The 20169-nt window shown below is 38.0% G+C and overlaps 1 protein-coding gene across 2 annotated transcripts in view; it reads left to right on the plus strand.

Moving 5' to 3' along the window:
• LOC105837603 (protein slit) overlaps nt 1–19445 on the plus strand; it is a 326397-nt gene extending 306952 nt beyond the window's left edge. For both annotated transcript variants that reach the window (XM_012682519.3, XM_012682518.3), the window contains exons 13-30: nt 2744–2894; nt 5231–5377; nt 6119–6190; nt 6282–6353; nt 6632–6795; nt 7207–7408; nt 7487–7558; nt 7655–7726; nt 8162–8233; nt 8310–8473; nt 9056–9275; nt 10692–11001; nt 13101–13311; nt 13473–13934; nt 14838–15038; nt 15340–15489; nt 15692–15831; nt 16264–19445. In XM_012682519.3, coding sequence (XP_012537973.1) covers nt 2744–2894; nt 5231–5377; nt 6119–6190; nt 6282–6353; nt 6632–6795; nt 7207–7408; nt 7487–7558; nt 7655–7726; nt 8162–8233; nt 8310–8473; nt 9056–9275; nt 10692–11001; nt 13101–13311; nt 13473–13934; nt 14838–15038; nt 15340–15489; nt 15692–15831; nt 16264–16350 — 2969 coding nt within the window. In that variant the 3' untranslated portion in view covers nt 16351–19445. The remainder of the gene's footprint in view (nt 1–2743; nt 2895–5230; nt 5378–6118; nt 6191–6281; nt 6354–6631; nt 6796–7206; nt 7409–7486; nt 7559–7654; nt 7727–8161; nt 8234–8309; nt 8474–9055; nt 9276–10691; nt 11002–13100; nt 13312–13472; nt 13935–14837; nt 15039–15339; nt 15490–15691; nt 15832–16263) is intronic.
• The last annotated feature ends 724 nt before the right edge of the window (nt 19446–20169 follow it).

A 20169-nucleotide genomic window follows, 5' to 3' on the forward strand; every position in this document is an offset into this window, starting at 1 on the left:
TTCTTGTCGACACGTCCAGAACAGGTGACCAGACGATCTATATAGGTGCTCTCGCACGGCAGGATAAATGCTGGTCACTTTGCCGGACGCATGTAATTGTCGATGGATGTATCATGCTAACCGTAATACCGTCCCGGTGTGCATTAATGTCAGCCGATATTATTATTCGCAGACACGTTTACAAACTCGCTCGCATAATAATAATCATTTACCGAAACGGAACTACATACAAACGATTGTCGTTGTGCCTTAGAAAGGATGCATTTTATGAAACTATTTTTCCGCCAAGATACGGAATTTTCCTTTAAACTTCATGTTTATAAAAGAAAATTGTAAGAAAATATTTGAGAATATTATACTGTTAAGATATGACGTATACAAATATTGAATAAAGAGACTATGATGTATTTGAAATTTTAATAAACCACTTTGGTTATCGGATAACCGTTGAAATTTTAATAAATTGGATAACCGGATAACCACGCTATAAATATCGATATTTTGATCTTCAAATAGCAACATAATCTTTAAATTTTAGGAAGTTGATTAAACATATTTTACAATACAATTTGTTATAACAAATATCAGATCAAATTTATATTTTCTATAATTAAAAGTCCCTTGATGAAATACATCATATATGTTTTATGCGAACGTATGATGCACTCATAGCATGCTATTATATCGCAGTCCGTAAATTTTGATATGCGACTTCCGGAATTACAAAAATTCCTTGTCTCTGCTATTTTCATCGCGGTCGTTTGCATATGTCTCGTCCTTTTGCGACTTCATAATTCTAGAGAAATTTATTGCAAGAGCATGAATGTCTTCTTGGTAAAATGCATCTTTTACGACATATTTTTTACGGAGAGATTCGTGTTTGCCGTATCCGTTTGAGAATAATATCCAGAAGTCTCTAACCTTCCCTTATGCAGCCTCAAGTTTCATCTGGATGCACTCGCCTTGTATGCCGTACAATTTCGAAAAGCATATGTACCACTGTACGTATGCGCGTTGTACATGCGGTTATACAGGGAATGAGACGCAAAAACTCAACAGAACCGTGTAACATCTTGCTTGTTAACATTTTGAATACCAAACAGTCATATAATATATGATTTTATATAATAAAGAACAAGTCTCGCAATCATATCAATTGATGCACAATTGATGCATTTTCAAAAATAAATAAATGTTACTTATTTGTATAACTCAATTCCACAAGTTATTGCAATATATACATTATAAAGCATATTTGAAGATTTAATGTTGTCAAAGATAAAATATTTTTTTAAAACAATATCCAATAAACAATAAACAATGTACAAAGTACTATATTGATTTATTTACGTTCCAAGATAAATAAGAGACAGGTAGTACGAATAGTTAGTAAAAAAGTTAAAAAAAATATATATCTACCCAATTGAGACTTATTCCATATTATTTGCACACGGAACTCAATTCAGAGTTGAAAAAAATAAATATCTTGTTAGTGCATCTATTCCGGTATAAATGTGCGCATATTGCTAGTTCCGTAAACAGGAACTTACGTTGCGAGCATTAAACTTGTAGACAACTTTCGCAACTTGCGCCTCCGGTCACGGCAAAAATTTACACGATACCCTTGGTTCTGCATTACGAAGGATTTCGCGGGAATTAGGAGGAGAGTGCTTCTCCAGTTTTCGTAGAAGGAAACAAATGTTGCTCCTTAAGCAGCACTTCCATTCGAGTACATAAGAGTATTGGCGAGGCAGTGGAAGAGACAACGGAGAGTAATCGATCAATTTTAACTTTGTTTACAGAACATACAAATTTGTTTCCATTGTTTATTTTTTTAAGTTTTATTTGCCTTAGGCAAAACTTCTGTCAGTTTTACATTCATATAAAATATTAATATTCTACAAAGGTGTATTTCTGCAGAATATCTGCTTTTTATCTTTGATTCGTTACATTATTTTTCAATACAGAAATAATGGATGTTCTTCTTCTTCTAATTGATTTTATCAGCAACAGCTTTTAATATTCGCTTTTATTAATTTGTGAAAACGTACGGCGATAAAGGAAGAAGTACGCACGTATTCACATCGGGAAAGAGAAAAAAAAAATCGCTCTCGACGTTTAATTTTCTCGCTCTTTTCTCCTTGGCCTCAACAATCGACGAATAAAAGCCGCTATTGTATTTCGTCCACCCCGGAGAAAGCACAGTCGCTACGCGAGATGCTAGTCGGCGTTATACATGTTGCAATGTGTATCGCCAATATAATTACGTACATCGTATGCGTACATCACACCCAGCAATTTGTAATGTGGTGTATAATATGATGATAAATCATTTCTGCCGTACTCATAGCCCCGCACTCATACATAAACATATATTTAGCCCTCAACACTAACGCACGACGTTAAACACTCGATTAACGTGCAAGTACATATGGCATCACGCTTACGGGTGGCTTCGTTTAACGGGGCCATTAATTACACTGTTCATTATCAAAATTTATCGTTAATGAATCGACATCATCATCATCATTACGTTTACTATATAATTACGCGCGACCAACATAATTTTCACGAAGGAACGCAAGCATTCGTCTGTGGCCGGGATATTACAGTACTGCTCTGCGCACGACGTGTACACATTAATCCCGTCGTGTGTCGTCAAAGCAGGGTCGTGATCGAGTGCGGAAGTGTTGCTCAGGCGCGATTGTTAGAAATCGACCCTACCCAGAAATTTTGTCCGCAGGTGACGAGGAGCTGTTAACGAAAAGGGCCGGCGAGTGCATTCTGCCTGGCGCTTGCCCCGCGCCGTGCACATGCAACGGCGCGACGGTCGATTGCTCCAACAAGAGATTAACCGCGATACCGAAAGACCTGCCGCTTTACACGTCGACTTTGTAAGTATACTTTCTCTTAATTGACGTGTTAAACCGCCACGCGTGAAAACCAGAGAAAGAACGCGCGCTGTTAATCCCGACGTTAATCGCCGATGCTATCACAGTCCCGTCGGATAAACTTCGTAAACTTTTTCATGAGTAAATCATCGGCAGCAGAAAGACTTGTCGGCCAAAGGGACGTAGCTTCTATTAAAAAGCTTCCTCTAACAATATTTTACTTGTCGTTATGTCGTTGAACGATGTACGTGGGCGTGCAAAATGAGAGAACCAAAGGCAAACTCAATTTATGTCATACAGGATGTAGCAGCATCCGCAATATATTCCGCGCAGTTATGTTTGTCACGCTGAACGCACTTGCACCGCGAACATTTTTAGTGCCTCCCAAAATACTGTGTGACATCGCGCTGATGAAGAGGCAGTTGGTCGATCTAAAATAAGGGAGATGTTTCCATTAAAATATTTAAGCTTCGATATCGAGATAGTAGATAATAGTACCGGCCAGGCGCGTTGCTTTTAATTAAAGGTATAACAAGCCGTTCTTAATAAATGAGTAATAATTATACGTTGTAACATTTAATAATTATGCTACGCTTCTAATAATATCTGCAAATTATAAAAATTATTTAGTCATATAAATAATGAATATTCTATATAATTGCAGTACACGTATAGTTGGTACGTTGATTGTAAGAAAAAAAATACTCAAAATATTTTTTTATTTGTAGGATAAATACACTAAAATAAATTCTTATCTAAATATAACGAAATAAAATTTTATTTCTAGCCAACAAATAAATATATCAATAAGAAATATGAAACATTTCATAGAAATATATGTTTATTATCATTAGTTAAATTTATTTATAACCATAAATATAAAAAAATGTTATAAATAACATTTGTTTCTTAATATTTCGACTTTTTTTAAATGTACACGTATAAAGTCACAAATTAGCAATATGAAGGAATATGGGCAATATTAAAGGATTATGAAAACAGTTGACATTGATAAATATGAACCATTAATCATAACTATTTTTAACCAATGGCAATAGTTAATATGATGAGCATAGATGTATACAATGTATGCAAATTAATGATTATTTGTGAATTGTAGACTAAATTTGCAAAACGATGTAATGCCAAAGATAACAATAAAAAAATCGTTTAAATTATCCGTATAATCAAAATAGGTGACAATACTGGAAATAACTACGAAGTTTATTAATTACGAATAGATACATTGTTTCCAATTTCTGGCTTGGAATTAGTTACATTTCTGCTTTACAATTATTTTACAATTAATTTAATCTAACGTAACGGCTCGGTAAAATGACAGACATTCTAAATTGTTATTACTTTTCCACGAGAAAGTGTTCGCTTTAAATTATCGAGTATTGGACAAGCCAATCGATCGGGACGGTCGGAACTGTCCAGACGAGTAGTTAGGATGAATATCATTCGTCTGTAGAGAATTCTCGTCGCTCCGTTCGAATATTAATTCGATCGTTGAACCAGATAATCACCTGATTAAATCGTGGAGTGTAATAGGAAAAGAACAATGAAGATTGGACTATTATTCGCAGTAAATTACGCATTCGATCCGTTCGATGAATCGGCGCTTTGTGAAAAAAATTAATTTCTCGATACCATTCAATATAATCAATACACCAATCCTTACAATAAGGTCTACATGCATAAAAGACTAATGCTTTTCTAGTATACATGATTTTTAACTTTTATCTTTGCTACCCTTGTATTTTTTACATTCAAACTTCTTAGTGGACGTTATATTCTTGTAAAATTTATCACTTATTCTTTTGCGCGATCGCATCTTGTACTTAAAAGCTATCCAGTTCGAAAATAAAACAACGGGCTACCGTACCATTTTATTATTTTATTTTATTTCATGCGCGGAACATTTTTTTTTTTACTTCGATATATCCCAAGTTAATAGTTTTACCCGAACGTTAGAGCATATTAATTACGAACGAAGCAGAACAATCAACTGCAAGTTACACTATTGTTCGATATATCGCACGAGCATTCTGCAACGCACCAATTTCTGCACGAGAGTTATTCCAGCGCGCAATTCGTAAAATTTATTGAGCGGCGCATTGTTATAACGCGGTAGCAAATAAATTGCTCGGCGGGTAGTCGAAAACAAGTGATGGAGTAACGAACGGAAAGTACCAATTTCGCTCTTTTTTTTTTACATTGTCGACTAACAAACCAACTATACATGCATATCGCAAACACGCATGCATATTCGACGGCAACGACAGTTCGTGACTTCGTTCTATATACATTCCTTTCCGCATGTGTGTCCGCGCCAGGTTGTTGAGCAACAATGAACTGGACAAGATCAAAGCGGACGGCCTTTTTGAGAAGCTGCCCGAGCTGCAACATCTGGATCTCAGGAAAAATAAAATCTCCCGCATCGAGGCGTCCGCCTTTCAAGGGGCTCACAATCTCACCGACCTGTAAGTCACAACGCGAGTTCCGAATTATACCGCTTTCGTTATAGCACACCGCAACTTGCTTCTTCTCTGCGACATTGTCGTCGTCGTTGTCTTTCCGGAAAACTTCGTCTTTGCCGGCACAATAGAAGCCGTTCTAGAAGTACCGTTGTGTAACACCAAGGATTGTTTTCTTTCCGCGGCCTCTTCTAGTCGATATTTTCAACTTTAGAGAATCTCTCGGGGAATTTTCGAAGACCGCATTGTTTCCGGAGGACAATTATTAAAACAATGCAACGCTTTTTCGTCAAAGACCCGAGCGGTATAGCATTCTTTTCATTGCGTGTCACGGTTTGTCAAATCCAATTACTACGTACTGGTAAATTAATTTTTATTAATATACTTACAACAATATCGTGATTAAGATTAAATGACACGCGCCATTTGTATCATTTAATACGTGCGATTTATAATCTAATATATAACGTCATAAATTCTTTAGAGTTAACAGCCACACTTTAAAATCGAGTAACGCTTTCGGGCGCTTTATATTTGGAATTTAAGAAATATAAAAGCTTTACACACCACGTGGTACCACCCTCAAAATGTCTCCGCGTGCTTTTATTAAGTTCATAACGTTTGTATGCTCGTTGGCTCGAAGAAATAATATTTATCGACTCGTAAAAAGTGACAGGGAATTGTAACGCGACGCAACTTAGCTCGCAATCTCGTTTCACGTTTCGATGACGAGCTTTTTTTTCGCAGGCTTTTGTCCGAGAATAGACTGCGAGAAGTGCACAACAAAATGTTCGCCAGCCTACCGAGCCTTAAAACATTGTAAGTACCTCGTTGAGCAAAACGTACCATCTAGCACTGATAAAACGCTATCGCACGGTAAATGATTACTCGCATAATTTACTCTGCGTAGGAATCTCCATGGTAATTCCATTACATGTGTTATGCCGGGATCGTTCGACGGAATGCCGCACATACGCGCCATGTAAGTTCGCCGTATAATCAAACAACAATAAGATTACTGCTGCATAGAAATTGTTATCTGTAAATTTTCTCATTATCTTTTTGTGTCATATCCTCTTTTAATCTCCATTATCTTTTGTGAGAAATGCAAGCAGTAAAAACGCAGCTGGAAAAAATTACGCTCTGTTATATCTCTGCAATAATTACATATCAGCTGTAATAATCAGAGTATAATCTCCGTGTTACTGCCTCCTTATTGTTGCTGTATCGTTTGATATACTTTTTTTTCGGTGACTGCAGCAACATGCAAGGTAACCCGTTATCGTGCAACTGCTATCTCGCGTGGTTCGCCGGATGGCTGAGGAAACGAGATATAGCCGGAATCACTGGCCGTTGTCACGATCCACCGCGATTAAAAGATGCCATCATCAAGGATATTCCACACCACGAATTCAAATGCAACAGTGCGTTTAATACATTATTGTATAATTGATTTTGGTCACCTGTAGCACTTGTAGATATATCTTATACGCTCGCAATTTGTATCATTGCGTTTTGTGGTCGAGCGCTATGAATTCAAAATAGAGTACAAATATGACGTATTCTACAGAATTGATAGCAGCTTTGCATGCAAATTGATTTGCACGCATACTAAATCGAAATCAATGCAACACATTAATTAAATCTAAATTTGCGAACAATGCGTGTTTCATGCCTTCGATTTACATGTTGTCTACGCGCTCGTGCAGAAACAAAATTTCACGAATAATCCAGTCGCTATCGCTGCATATCGTCTTTATTTGCTTCGACAAAATAATTCGCAATCTAAATTGTAAGTCCTGTTAACGATCCACGAACTATTTTACGCCCATCAGACGACAGCGTGGGTTGCCTAGGCGACGATTACTGCCCGCCTCAATGTAATTGCGCGGGTTCGGTGGTGAGATGTTCGAGGTCTCAGCTTACAGAGATTCCACGCGGGATTCCACCGGAAACCACCGAGCTGTATTTGGACGTGAACGACATCAAGACGATCCAGCCGGAGAGGCTGAACCACCTGAGGATTCTCACCAGACTGTAAATAAAACACGCATGCACCTTCCCGTATATCTTTCAAGCGGCTTTCGCCGTGTTTAACGTCCGCTTCGTTTTCAGGGATCTGAGCAACAACCAGATCGGAATGCTGTCCAACGATACCTTCAAGAATCTCACGAAGCTGTCGCACCTGTAAGTCGAATATTTATTCCGTTACCCCGGGAGTTCTCTCGGGAGAGATTCGCGAAACCGTTTACGTAATGGACGACATACGAATCTCTTTTGCAGAATCATCAGTTACAACAAGCTGCAGTGCGTGCAACGAAATGCTCTCGCGGGATTGAAAAACCTCCGAATAATGTAAGTCACATGTGCAAGTGCTCGACTCAAACTTTGTCATCATGACGTGCCTCTTTTGCTGTCGCGAAAAAGAAATCTGTTCCACACTTTCATGCATCATTCGCACGATTGACGATTGTTACACGCTCAACATTTTACCGAGCTGAAATTATTTAATTAATCGTAATTAATTAATAAATTTGTCAATCTGAATGAAAATAACATATGCCTATATGCGAATAAAATTTTTATATTGAAGGAACGTTTGAATGTTGCGATCTAAATTGCAACACAATAAAATTAATTATTTGCAAATAAAGGTATTAAAGCAAAATTTTATAACGCTGATCGTAAAAATTATAAACTATTACTCAATATTTGAGTCTCTTTCAAGTTCAATAAAATGACAAATTAAAGTCATTTCGATAAAAAATATAATTTAATTTCCGTTTTCAGTTCGCTGCACGGTAATGACATATCGGTGATCCCGGAGGGAGCGTTCGAGGATCTCAAGTCTATAACACATCTGTGAGTATCACTCCGTTTGTAAACTACACGCACTCGATTTTCGATACCAGCCATTTATCGATCGTGATGTTTACAGTGCCCTTGGGTCCAACCCGCTTTACTGCGATTGCAGCATGCGATGGTTGGCCGAGTGGGTGAAGAAAGATTACGTGGAGCCTGGCATCGCTAGGTGCATGGAACCACCCGCGATGAGAGACAAATTGCTTTTGACGACACCGGCTAGTGCCTTTCAATGCAAAAGTAAATATCTCATAAGTGTATATCTCGATTGCGGGCAGAATGGCCAAGAAACCTTCTTGGCGTCTTTCGCCAACTAAATTAATTGCTGTCCGTGAGGACGGTAATGCTTTGTTGATGTAGTAATATAGACTCGGACGATCGTTTATCCTCAATTCTGAACTTTAATTCAAACACTCTCTTACTTAGATATTCAGTAACATTCATTAGTATTGCTCAATAGAATATTTATCATCCGAGGAAATGCAAATCATTATCCCGCTCGGTAACGAGCTTTGCTGTAGAACGACTCATTGAACATCGATTTTCCATTAGACACAAAAAGTACAAATACTTTTCGTTCTTTTTTTAACGATGTTTAATACGCAGCCCGTAGCAGCTCTCGTAAAAAGCAGAGAGGAAAGAATGTTTGCAGTTGCTTGGCCATTACTGATCCGCAATCGCATACTGGTTGTCGCACGTGACAGTGTTTTTGATTTTTCGTAGTACAGCGCGACGCAGTCTGTTTAGTTCGTGGTTTTTTGGCCCAACATCACGGTAGGGTACTAAAATTGCTCATTAATCGTAGACCTTTCTTCCGCGCAGCCAAGCAGCAGCCAGCCGAAGTCTTGGCCAAGTGCGACCTGTGTTACACCTCGCCATGCGAAAACGGAGGATACTGCGAGGCGCTTCCGGACCGGCAGTTCCGTTGCAAGTGCACGCCAGGATATCATGGGGACCGGTGTCAGCATAAAATTGACGCGTGCTATGGAAATCCTTGCAGGAACTCCGGAACTTGCAAAGTACTGGAGGAAGGAAGATTCAGGTACTTACCGAACGCGGCAATCCGAACCTTGATCAGTGTAGTGGCTCGTCGGGTTGACTTTAGAGTTGCTCGTTCAGTGGTGCCCGTAGAACGTTTGCGACAGCATCGTATCTAGATAAAATTTCTTTCGATCTTTGCAGCTTTTTTTATTTTTTTTCTCACGTCAGCCTCTTGCCTAAATTTTCGCGAATTTGCTTACAAAATTACGTAGCACATTTACGAATTGCGCGTTCAAACATAATTTGAATAAGTAAGCCTATCAATTTTTTAATTGTGTTGATTTGAATAACTGTCTTAAGAGGAAATCATGTATTATGTAAATGACAATAGCGCTCAATATAGAATTTGCTGTATAAAATTACATAAAATCAATTTATTTTTAAGTCAATAATCTTGAATTTGTTAAAGAAAAATCTTGCTGTTTATAGTAAAAATATATGTTGGTATATTTATGTAATTACATAATTGGAAAGTAGACACTTTTATAATAACGTAGGTATTGTAGAATTATTAGTAGAACCTGCACGCTATCAAAATTATTTCGCGTGAATCAAGTAGTTCTTTGAAATGTCTTTGTTTGGACACCAAAGTAGACGTAAATATGCACGTATGAAGGATGCTTATATAGACGAATGGAACGTCTTGAAGCTTGAATTTGACCATAAACCGTGGAGGTTTAATAAAAAAATTGTCTCTCTGACTTGCTATGCTATTTTGACAATTCTGACGCGCCATGCTGCTTAAAGTGGCATCCGAAGTGGAACACGATCGGGGCGTTCGTCAAATTCCAGCTCTCAACACGCGTAATAAACGGGACCCTCTGCACGTGAGCCCCGAGGAGTGACGACTGCAGGCTATAAACTACCGACGGCGCTGTCAATAACCTGCTCATAACAGAGAAGCTGTTGCGATTATCGAAAAATCGAAGGGCCGAACTTACACGTTGGTTATTTGCGCCAAGTACATATACGTCAGATCGACACAAGCATATTTGTCTAAGATAACAGTGAATTCTATCTAAAGTTTATATAGCTTCATTTTTATTACTTGTAGATTATTAAAGACATTGCAGAACTAATATAATAATTATTTATTTATTCTAATTAATTCTAATTAAGTTTGGTCTCAATCTAGTTAAGATTAACTAAGATAATTAACTAAATAATAGAGCTGCACATGCAACTTATAATTTATTTTTTGTACACTAGTGCATTATTCTAGTTTTCTAAAATATTTTCTATTGTTTCATAATAAAAGTATTTAATTGTCAAATTTAACGCGCTATAAACGTGGAGAAAAATAGAAAGAAGAGCAGTGCCGGCAGTTTATTGCCCGCGGTAGAGTACCTTTGGCGAATCTACCGCGATCGCATGTCGGGCTCAATGTCTCGATTGACGTTCAGTCGGTGTGTGACAGTTGCGACTGCGCCCCCGGGTACAAGGGACTTCGATGTGAGAGCAACGTCGACGACTGTGCCAACAACCGATGCGCTAACAACGCAACCTGCGTCGACCTCGTACAAGCCTATCGATGCGACTGCGCCCCAGGATTCATGGGAGAATACTGCGAGGAGAAGATACCCTTTTGCACAAAGGGTCACGACCCCTGCGAGAATGGAGGCCGATGCGTCGACCACAAGACCCACTACAGCTGCGAATGCCCAGTCGGCTTCACCGGCCTCAATTGTTCCACAAACTTGGATGACTGTGTCGATCATATGTGCCAGGTATGTGTGTCAAGTCCTTCGTTAACTGTATTCTATCGATTGCGAGAACGTCGATCGTCACTGATTGGTTTCTTCTGAGCGAAATCACGTCATGTTGTGCCAGGCATGATGTGTCCAGTCTTCTCGTGTAACAAAGCTATCGTACATAGCAAACATGGATACCTCCAGTAACACATGCTTTGTCACGGTAACATATCGATTCTAGGCCTTATTGTGTACAACGAATGATTAGCAAAAGTACGTAACTTCATGAACTGTAATAGTTACAAATCTTTAAATTAAGGGGCGCGAATCAGTGAAATAAATTTTTCATTAACTAATATATATTTCTACCAATGTTTAATAGTTGTTATAAAATATTGAGCAATTTTACTTTTTAATATTTTTATATATTATTCTTCTCTTTTTGTCGTGACCAACAATATTAATTAAATATCTCTAGATTTTATAATAATGAATTCTGTACGTATCGCGATAAGGATTTTTACAATATGCTTCTTAAATTCTGTACACTAGCATTTATAAAACCGCAACATCTACGATAATATTGTTGAGTGTTATATTCATTAAAATAAGTAATTACGCTAGAAGTTAGAAGTCGCGTGCACGAATACGCGACCTATCTACATGAGGTCGATGATATCTGTTTCATTTACATCATATCAAAGAAATTTATTTTCTCGTATCACTCCCGGTTGCGACAATCGCAATTAATTTCTGGCTACCGCATTAACAGCTCCCCCTCACATTTGTAGCGAGGTTGTAATAATATAGCACATATCGTCGTTCTAGAATATCGTAATTTTGACAATAAAAATTTCTAAATTTTACTTTTAAATTGCGTTATACTCATCGACGGGGGCTCAACGCGCGGATATGGCTCTTTGCATTTCATTTCTGAAAGTATTTCTCGGTTGAATCACTTAATGTAGTAGTATCGATTTAATTCGGTACAGTATCAACATGAAAACTCAAACTTAGCGACATAACTTGACTTGCATGAGAGCCAAACTTTTATTTGACTATCGACTCTTAAATAGAACCCTCAACCCAGGCAGATATGATCTTCCGAGAGGAAGAAACTTTACAGTCGCGAAGAGCTACGACCCAGAAGCAAAGTTGGCGTACGAAATTTTACACTGAGATTCTTCTTCGCGGTATTATAACGTCGGCCAAATTTCATTTGAGTGTTTGCACGAAGTACAGAAAGCTCGTGTGGAGTTTTCGGCTTTGTGGTGCCGGCTTTAAAGCCGCGATAGTATATCACGTTCCAAGCTTTCTAAGCTTCCATGAATGGCTCGGAATTGACCTACAGAGGTTGTCTTCCTATGGAAACTTCAATTTCCATATACCGAACATATATATTCTTATACGTAGTTAAAATACAGATTTTTTTACAAAACATTTTGCTTGTCAGTTGATTCAGTGGCTTATTGCACTACATTTTTAATCGTCCTAATTGTAACAATTATGTTTAACACATTTAAACGTTATATTTCATGATAACATTCCAAATCTCGTTTTGTTTGGTTCGAACAGGATTCTCGACTAACCATTGATAAGATTAGCACGTGTAACTCGCAGGGGGAATATATTATTGCACATATGTGACTTAAGCCCCAGAATACATGGCCTTTAGTTTGAGACTCTAGAGCAGGCATGTGAAACTGGCGGACCGCCCGATGATTTGTAACCCTCCGCTAGTAGTTAGTTGCATCCACAGTTTGTGCGCGTTCCTATCTTATCCGTAAACTTACCGGCTGACATTAATTAGACGACTACATTAGAAATGCATCGATATCAGAATTACTTCTCTTTTGTAACATTTTATTTTACATGTAACAATATAAAAAATATTCTTTTTTTTCAAATTCAGATCTTGATTAAAATTATTAAAAATAAATGTAAAAGTTTTATAATATGTTCTTTATAAGTCAGTGTAATGCTGATATTTTAGTTTTCTATCAAAAATATTTTGAAGACTCCTTGAGTATCAAAGGAAAAAGTTGGAAAAGGAAATGTGTGCTAAAAGCTTTATTAGCGCTGCTCTTTTTTAATCGGCAAACTTTTTTGCGAATTGTAATTAATTTGTTTCGCAGAACGGTGCTACTTGCATTGACGGCATAAACAATTACGAGTGTAAGTGCGCGGCGGAATATACAGGGAGGTACTGCGAGGCTGCACCCTCGACAGCCATGCTGTATCCACAGACAAGTCCGTGTGCCCACCACGACTGTCAGTACGGTGCCTGCTTCCAGCCTGCTCCCTCCGCCGCGGACTATCTTTGCCAGTGCCATCCCGGCTATACCGGTAAGTAAAAGAAAAATTATCGTCTCGTCTGTTAAATAGCCTTTAGTAACAATTCAAAAATATTGCCAATTTTATTTCAAAAAATTGAAAATTTTTTATTACCTCGTGTCATGTGTGACATTCAGAAATGAGCTAATTTAATACGGCATTTGTCATTTCAGGAAAACGATGCGAGTACCTGACGAGTCTGAGCTTCGTGGACAATAGCTCGCTGGTCGAGCTGGAATCGCTACGCACGAGGCCCGAGGCGAATGTGACCATCATATTCACGACCACGCAGGAAAACGGGGTTCTTTTCTATAACGGACAACAGGACGGGCACATCGCCGTCGAGCTCTTTAATGGGCGGGTCAGGGTTTCGTATGACGTGGGTAATTATCCTACATCGACGATGTACAGCTACGAGATGGTAACCGACGGCAAGCCTCACATGGCGGAGCTTCTGGCGATCAAGAAAAATTTTACAATGAGGGTCGACCGAGGCCCCGCCAGGAGCATCATAAACGAGGGTCCGAAGGATTATCTCAAGCTTGTCATGCCGATGTTCGTCGGTGGCGTAGCGCCGGAAGTTGCTAAAGTCGCGTTTACCGAGTTTCATCTTAGAAACATTACGAGCTTCCAAGGTAAGTTTCTCTCATAACGTTAAGAAATATCGTTAAGATTAATTGACACTGTATTATTTTTATAACTTTAATAAGTCATCAACAAAGAGAAATGTTGCGATTATGGAAAAACACTATAGGTTTAATAAAATTAGACAGAAATATAAATTTTATAAAAAAGATATTCTTGTTATATTGCAACTTAGAAAGACAAATTAAATATTTAATTCTTTATTTAAACAGGCTTTAAATGATAAATTTTATGATATAATTAAATTAAATTTTCGTAAATTATAAAAGCTGTCATGACAATATTATAATGGAACCATTTGGTTGGGAATATTTCGAAGATTTCACGGATGATTTGTGCTCTCCACCACTAGTTCCAACACCGATACTCTGTGGTTCCTCTGGGAAACGATAGTTGTCGCAAACTCGGAATATCAGCCGCAAATTTGCAACTTGTGGAGACCTCATTTAATATTCGGTTACATTTTTGATGTCCCCCGGCGCAATACTGATTTACTACGTTTGCATATAGTGTACGAAATAATATGTGGCACGTAACCGAGAGAAATTAAATTTGAAAAGTTTCATGACAATTGCGACACATGAAAATTCATGGATTAAACTACACATACAGCATAATTAGAATTATAATTATATCTGAATTTTCTGCGTCATAAGATAAGAAAAATATTTTAATAGTGAAAGTCTGATATTATCAACGTCAATCACTGAAGTTGCGCGTAACGCAGCCTCTTATGAGAATTTATGCAGGCGTGAATGCTCGCGTTACTTACACCTTTACTCAATTGCATCGTAACGTTCGGTACACATTCTCATGCCGCCACTCTTTATATAGAATAGAGCAAAAGTTTCTCTCTCACTAGATCCATTAAAAGTTTCCTTGCTTTATCTCAGGCTGCATCTCCGAGATGTGGATCAATCATAAGTTGGTAGACTTCAGCAACGCTGCAAAGATGCATCGCGTTACTCCCGGATGTGTTACTAGCGAAGAGGAGGCCGACGAAGCGAGAGATGTTGTTGAAGCTGAAGGAATTAACAATGGTGGCAGTAACGAGGAGTCCATGCCACAAGAGCACATTCCTCGCGAACATTCAGGTATATTAATGTCTAATTGCTGTTTATGCAATGCTAACTTATTAAGTTAATCGTTCTCTTGAGTTTGAATTTGTAAAGTTCAGAATACTCAAAACCATTTACAAATCAAAGAATTACTTTAACTAATTTAATTAATTCAACTGTTCAATTAATAGCCCTTGCAAATAATACAAGTGACAAAATCGCAAGGATTCAACATCTCCTTTATAAGAAAAAAAGTCAAAGGAAATTAGCGTGTTTTAAATTAATCTAAAATGTTTATATCATACATTTTTTGTTTAAACAATGATGTTAATTTTAGATGTCATCGTGTCGGTATCCGGATTGGTGCCTTCGCATGCATGTATCGGCCATGAATGCAAAAAAGGATCCCAATGCATACCGTCGCCATATGGCAACGGCTATTCTTGTCGCTGTCAAACCGGCTGGCAAGGACGATACTGCGAGAAAGGTAATTCCGTCAATATTATCGTTTGCCTGTATATGGAGATATGTGGTATGAATTTATATTTAATAAAATAATATAAAATATTACGTTCTTTTCAAAATATTTTTTTATTTCTGTCGTAACATATATACTATACGTATTTAATTTATAATATCTTGCGCGTTCGCTCGAGCTTTCGATAAAAAACTTAATATCAATGTCGTAGCACCGACATGTCGTAAGGAGCATACCAGGGAGTACTACAGCGAGAATGGATGTCGAAGTCGACGACCCGTGAAGCTTGCTAAATGTTGGGGAAGTTGCGGCAATTCCTGTTGTTTACCACGGAAGACTAAACGGCGCAAGGTACATAAGATATTTGTGTATCGATTAGGACTTGCGAATGAACCGGTTTTCGATGGGACAATGCGTTAATTCTATTGTATAAATTTCAATTGTCTAAATATATCGGATAATATCGGAGTAAACTAATATCGTGTCAACATTTACATGCTATGACAGCCTCTGTTGCCATTTTCCCGGTTGACAGCGCACAGGGATGAATATTAAAGCCCGTCTTTGTTTTTGTTAATTGGCTTTAAATGCTGCGTCCGTCTCGACGAAGCAAGATGAACTATTTCATCTTCCCAAGTGATCGATGAATCGCTTGAAGCAACCGCGTCAATTACCGCAATTATGTTCATTAAGCTCGGGCCGGTGCCATTCTCCCTTCCCACCGTTATTTGTCGATAACGATCGTATATGAAGTCATTCTAAACAATTATGTATTAATTTCAGGTCCGATTAATTTGCACGGACGGCATGCGGTATACTAAGGACGTTGACCTGGTGCGTAAGTGCACGTGTACCCGCAAATGTTACTAGCCAGTCGACGCATCGCGGCCCGAGTCTCGTCGGCGCGCGTCGAGACGTAAAACGAGACCGAGAAGAAACCCCCGGATCCGAAGCGGCACCCCCGCGCGTACTTCCACGTGTCCTCGGAGATGACGAAGGGAACGGCGGTGGGACGGTGAGGGCGTGCGCTACCAACCGTGCCCCCTCGACATCCCTATGCGAGACGCACGTGGACTAGAAAGTGCGTAAGGAAGTGCAGGCCAAAACTAGATGGACACACACATAGCCGGCTCAGTGTGATATGTATTATTAAAAAGAGAAAAAGAAGAGAGAGAGAGAGAGAGAGAAAGAGAGAGAAAGAGAGAGAGAGAGAGCGAGAGAGAAAGAAACAAGAAGCAAGAATATATTGTACGTAATATATAGCTACGGACTATCGATATCGAAGCAGTTAAACGTATACTAGGTATTATTCGTATATATAATGACCCGATATAGGTATATAACGACGAGAACGCGGGCGGAAGGAAGGGTGAGCGCGAGCGCGCGCGGACAATGTGTCCGTGTATTTGCGATCGCGGACCGCGCACGCGGGCGCTTGCGTGTTCGTAACGTTACGCACGAATGCGTACGATTACGCCGTTGATTTAGCGCGGAATGGACCTAACTGGTAATAGGGGATTCGCGGCTGCGTGCAAACAGGCTTCCGTAATCTTCTTATAGGATATACGCGCCGCTTTTTGTTTAATACATTTCCAGCGGCGGATCGTAATCTCCATTGAGGCTTCAACGTAAACGTCTCTGATTCATTGCTTATTCCTCGAAAATTATATTATTCAGAAACTTCTGTTAATCGTCCCTTTTCACAAAGATATTTGAAAAATGTTTTTTATAAAAAATACTTAGAAAATGAAATTAAAACGTTTTACATAAAATTATTTGTAAAATAATATGTTAATTATCAAATTAACATCTGTCGCGTATTCTTTGTCTGTTTTGAATTAAATTTGTTGCTTAAAAATGGTATTTATATTTTTGTATTTATATTAGAAACCATTACGCGTAACAATAAAAATTAGTGACAATCATAATTTTGGGGGGCAAGCTTTGTATGTAGTCGACCGCGAAATGACCTAGATCCACGTTAGGTCCATCTTTTTCCCAGCGAATTTTTACACTAAATCGCGAATCTTTGATCGTATAGCTATTTCTACCCACTGAGCAACGGTCTTTGAATTTTTGCAAAAGAAGATCTACAAATACGTGAAAAATAGCGAGAGAGATGTTTGTGAGAATGGCGCGAATGACTGCAATACTTTTTCGCTATAGATTGTTTGGTTTTGATACACTTCGCTTGGCTACAATACACACGTCGTCGTAGCCAATAAACCCGAACGGAACGGAGACAAACAGAAAGGAATGGCGGTGCGTTTCTTGTCTTTTTCATCAGTTTAGTTACAATGCTGCCAATTTAGCGTTCCAATTATCACTTTAACTGCACAATCTTTAGCTAGTATGGATATTAGGCCGTTTGTAAATCGTAAATAAATACGATAAGAGGGGACAAGTAATTATGATGTTAAAAAATCATGTAGAATCATAATTATGCGAATAGGTCACAGGTAAGTGTCTCTAACTAAATGTAAATTATATTTTAAGGAAAATAGGAAGGACTCCCTTAACTGAAAGTAAGCCGTCAACGTCTTCTTACCTCACCTCACCGACAGCAGCAGTGGGAATGTAGCTTTATTTTTGAAAAAGCCAAGAAATCGCACCGCGCGATTGAGATTGCCGGAACGAACTGCGTCGTGAGTTAGTTTTCGAAGGGCGTGATTCAGAATTTTTTCACTTTACGGCCTAATGTCACATTACGAGGTGTACGATGCAGCCCCTACAGGCTGCGCGGAGCAACGGAAAGCTCGCGTGGAAACGTATGGATCGATGCAGCGGACGATAATAGGAAAACGAATTATTGAGAAACGACGCGCGTATTAACGTTCGATCAGCCGATTGCGAAACGGATGTAATTATATAGGTCGATGAAATCATCGGTAATCCAAAACAACGGGTTCGCCGACACAAAACCGCGTAATTATTTTTGTATAAGCGCATTATTTATATATCTAAGCTAATTTTTTTATTAGTTTAATCAAGAAGCGTAATTCGTTCGTACTACTTAAGCCCCTAATAATGTATGACGTACTACGTACCTACCCTTACATCTATTTATGCCTATCTATTTTATCTCTAAATAACGAACTGCATCGCATCTTCCACTGCCAGTATTTATATGTATTTATTCCATTTCCTTGTTTCACTTATGTTAAACGATTTCCTTAAACATATACATTTACTTTGAAGACGAACGAATATCTCTCGACGTGCTTTGCTATTGTCCTTTACAATTTCAACGCGATCTTGCCGCCTAGCGTGCGCCTCGCGAGAAAGTATCAATTGTAGAATTTATGTAGACATAGCTTCTGGCCGTTAAACGTTCAACGGTCACACGATTGAAGCGTATCTCTTATAGAGTTTCGTCTCGAAATTCAATGCCATTACGTAACTGCCACGCATGACGATTTTGTCACGTTGCTAACCAGTTTCTGGCTATACAGGAGAATATGATAGAAAAGTTAATCCACGGAAATACAGGATTTTTCATACATCTTTTTTACTTACAATTAGTTTCACAGTTGATTTTTACTTAGTTTCACACGAAAGACATTTTTATTTTGATTCATGGCAAAAATGGGCAAATAGTAAAAGTTTAAATTGTAAACGTGCACACGCTTACAATAACATTTATCTATATATTAATAGCCAGGGCCGAGGATCGTTATTCATCTTTACATTTTTTTCTTTACGTACCGTAAACAAAAAAGATGTGTAGACGTACCATGATCGTATAAATATAATATGAAATATGATTTATTAGTATTAATAGTCATATAAGTTCCGTATGCCATTTTTTATGTTTACAAACAACTTGGTTGTCGATATTTTATCAGTCCCATTCGAACGAATATCTGCGAAACACTCGAAACTAGCGCCTGTCGGAGAATAGATTTTGTATTACTCTGTACAATTTGGTCCAACAAAATACAAATAAACATACGCAAGACAGCATACGTTTATTCATCGTATTGATAATCCATCGCAATATATGATTTAATTATTTATACCGCCTTTAATGCACACTTTGCATTTAGCATTAAGATGCAGAGTTATAAAAACACTAATCAATATCCAATCCTAAAAAATTACTCAAGTATTTTATTTAAATTTTATCTTAAACACAAATTGTATATGTATATATATAATATACGTTACTTTATTTATATAAATAAATAATGTTAATTATCACAAAAATAATCAATAATATCAGAGCCAGCGTTTAAACCAGAACCATTATCATGATTTTACGTTATTTACAGAGAATCCGTATGCGTAACATGTTAATGTCACATAAAATTATAATGCAGAGAAATATGTGACATCTGTCACGAATTATGCATCTATATTGGACAATAATAAAAGGGAATGCTTATAATATTGTAATATATTTTCGTGCTATCCGGAATTCCCGTAACTCGTATTTGTGTATTTATTTGACGTGGATGTTTAACATATATTTCGTGATCAATGGGCTGATGCATGCGACCGAAACGCATATCATTTGGCTTTTATTCTCTCGCAGAATACTTTTACCTCGAGTTATCGAATCACACGCTTCGAGGAATACACATGCCTCGACTTTGCTAGTATGCTTTAGCGGTGGAAGCAAAATCTTTTACTTGATTTTACGAATGGAAGTCTCTCGGAAAATACCTCTTCGAATCGATTATAATTTCT

The sequence above is a fragment of the Monomorium pharaonis genome, chromosome 1, assembly GCF_013373865.1.
Source record: "Monomorium pharaonis isolate MP-MQ-018 chromosome 1, ASM1337386v2, whole genome shotgun sequence".
NCBI lineage: Eukaryota > Metazoa > Arthropoda > Insecta > Hymenoptera > Formicidae > Monomorium > Monomorium pharaonis.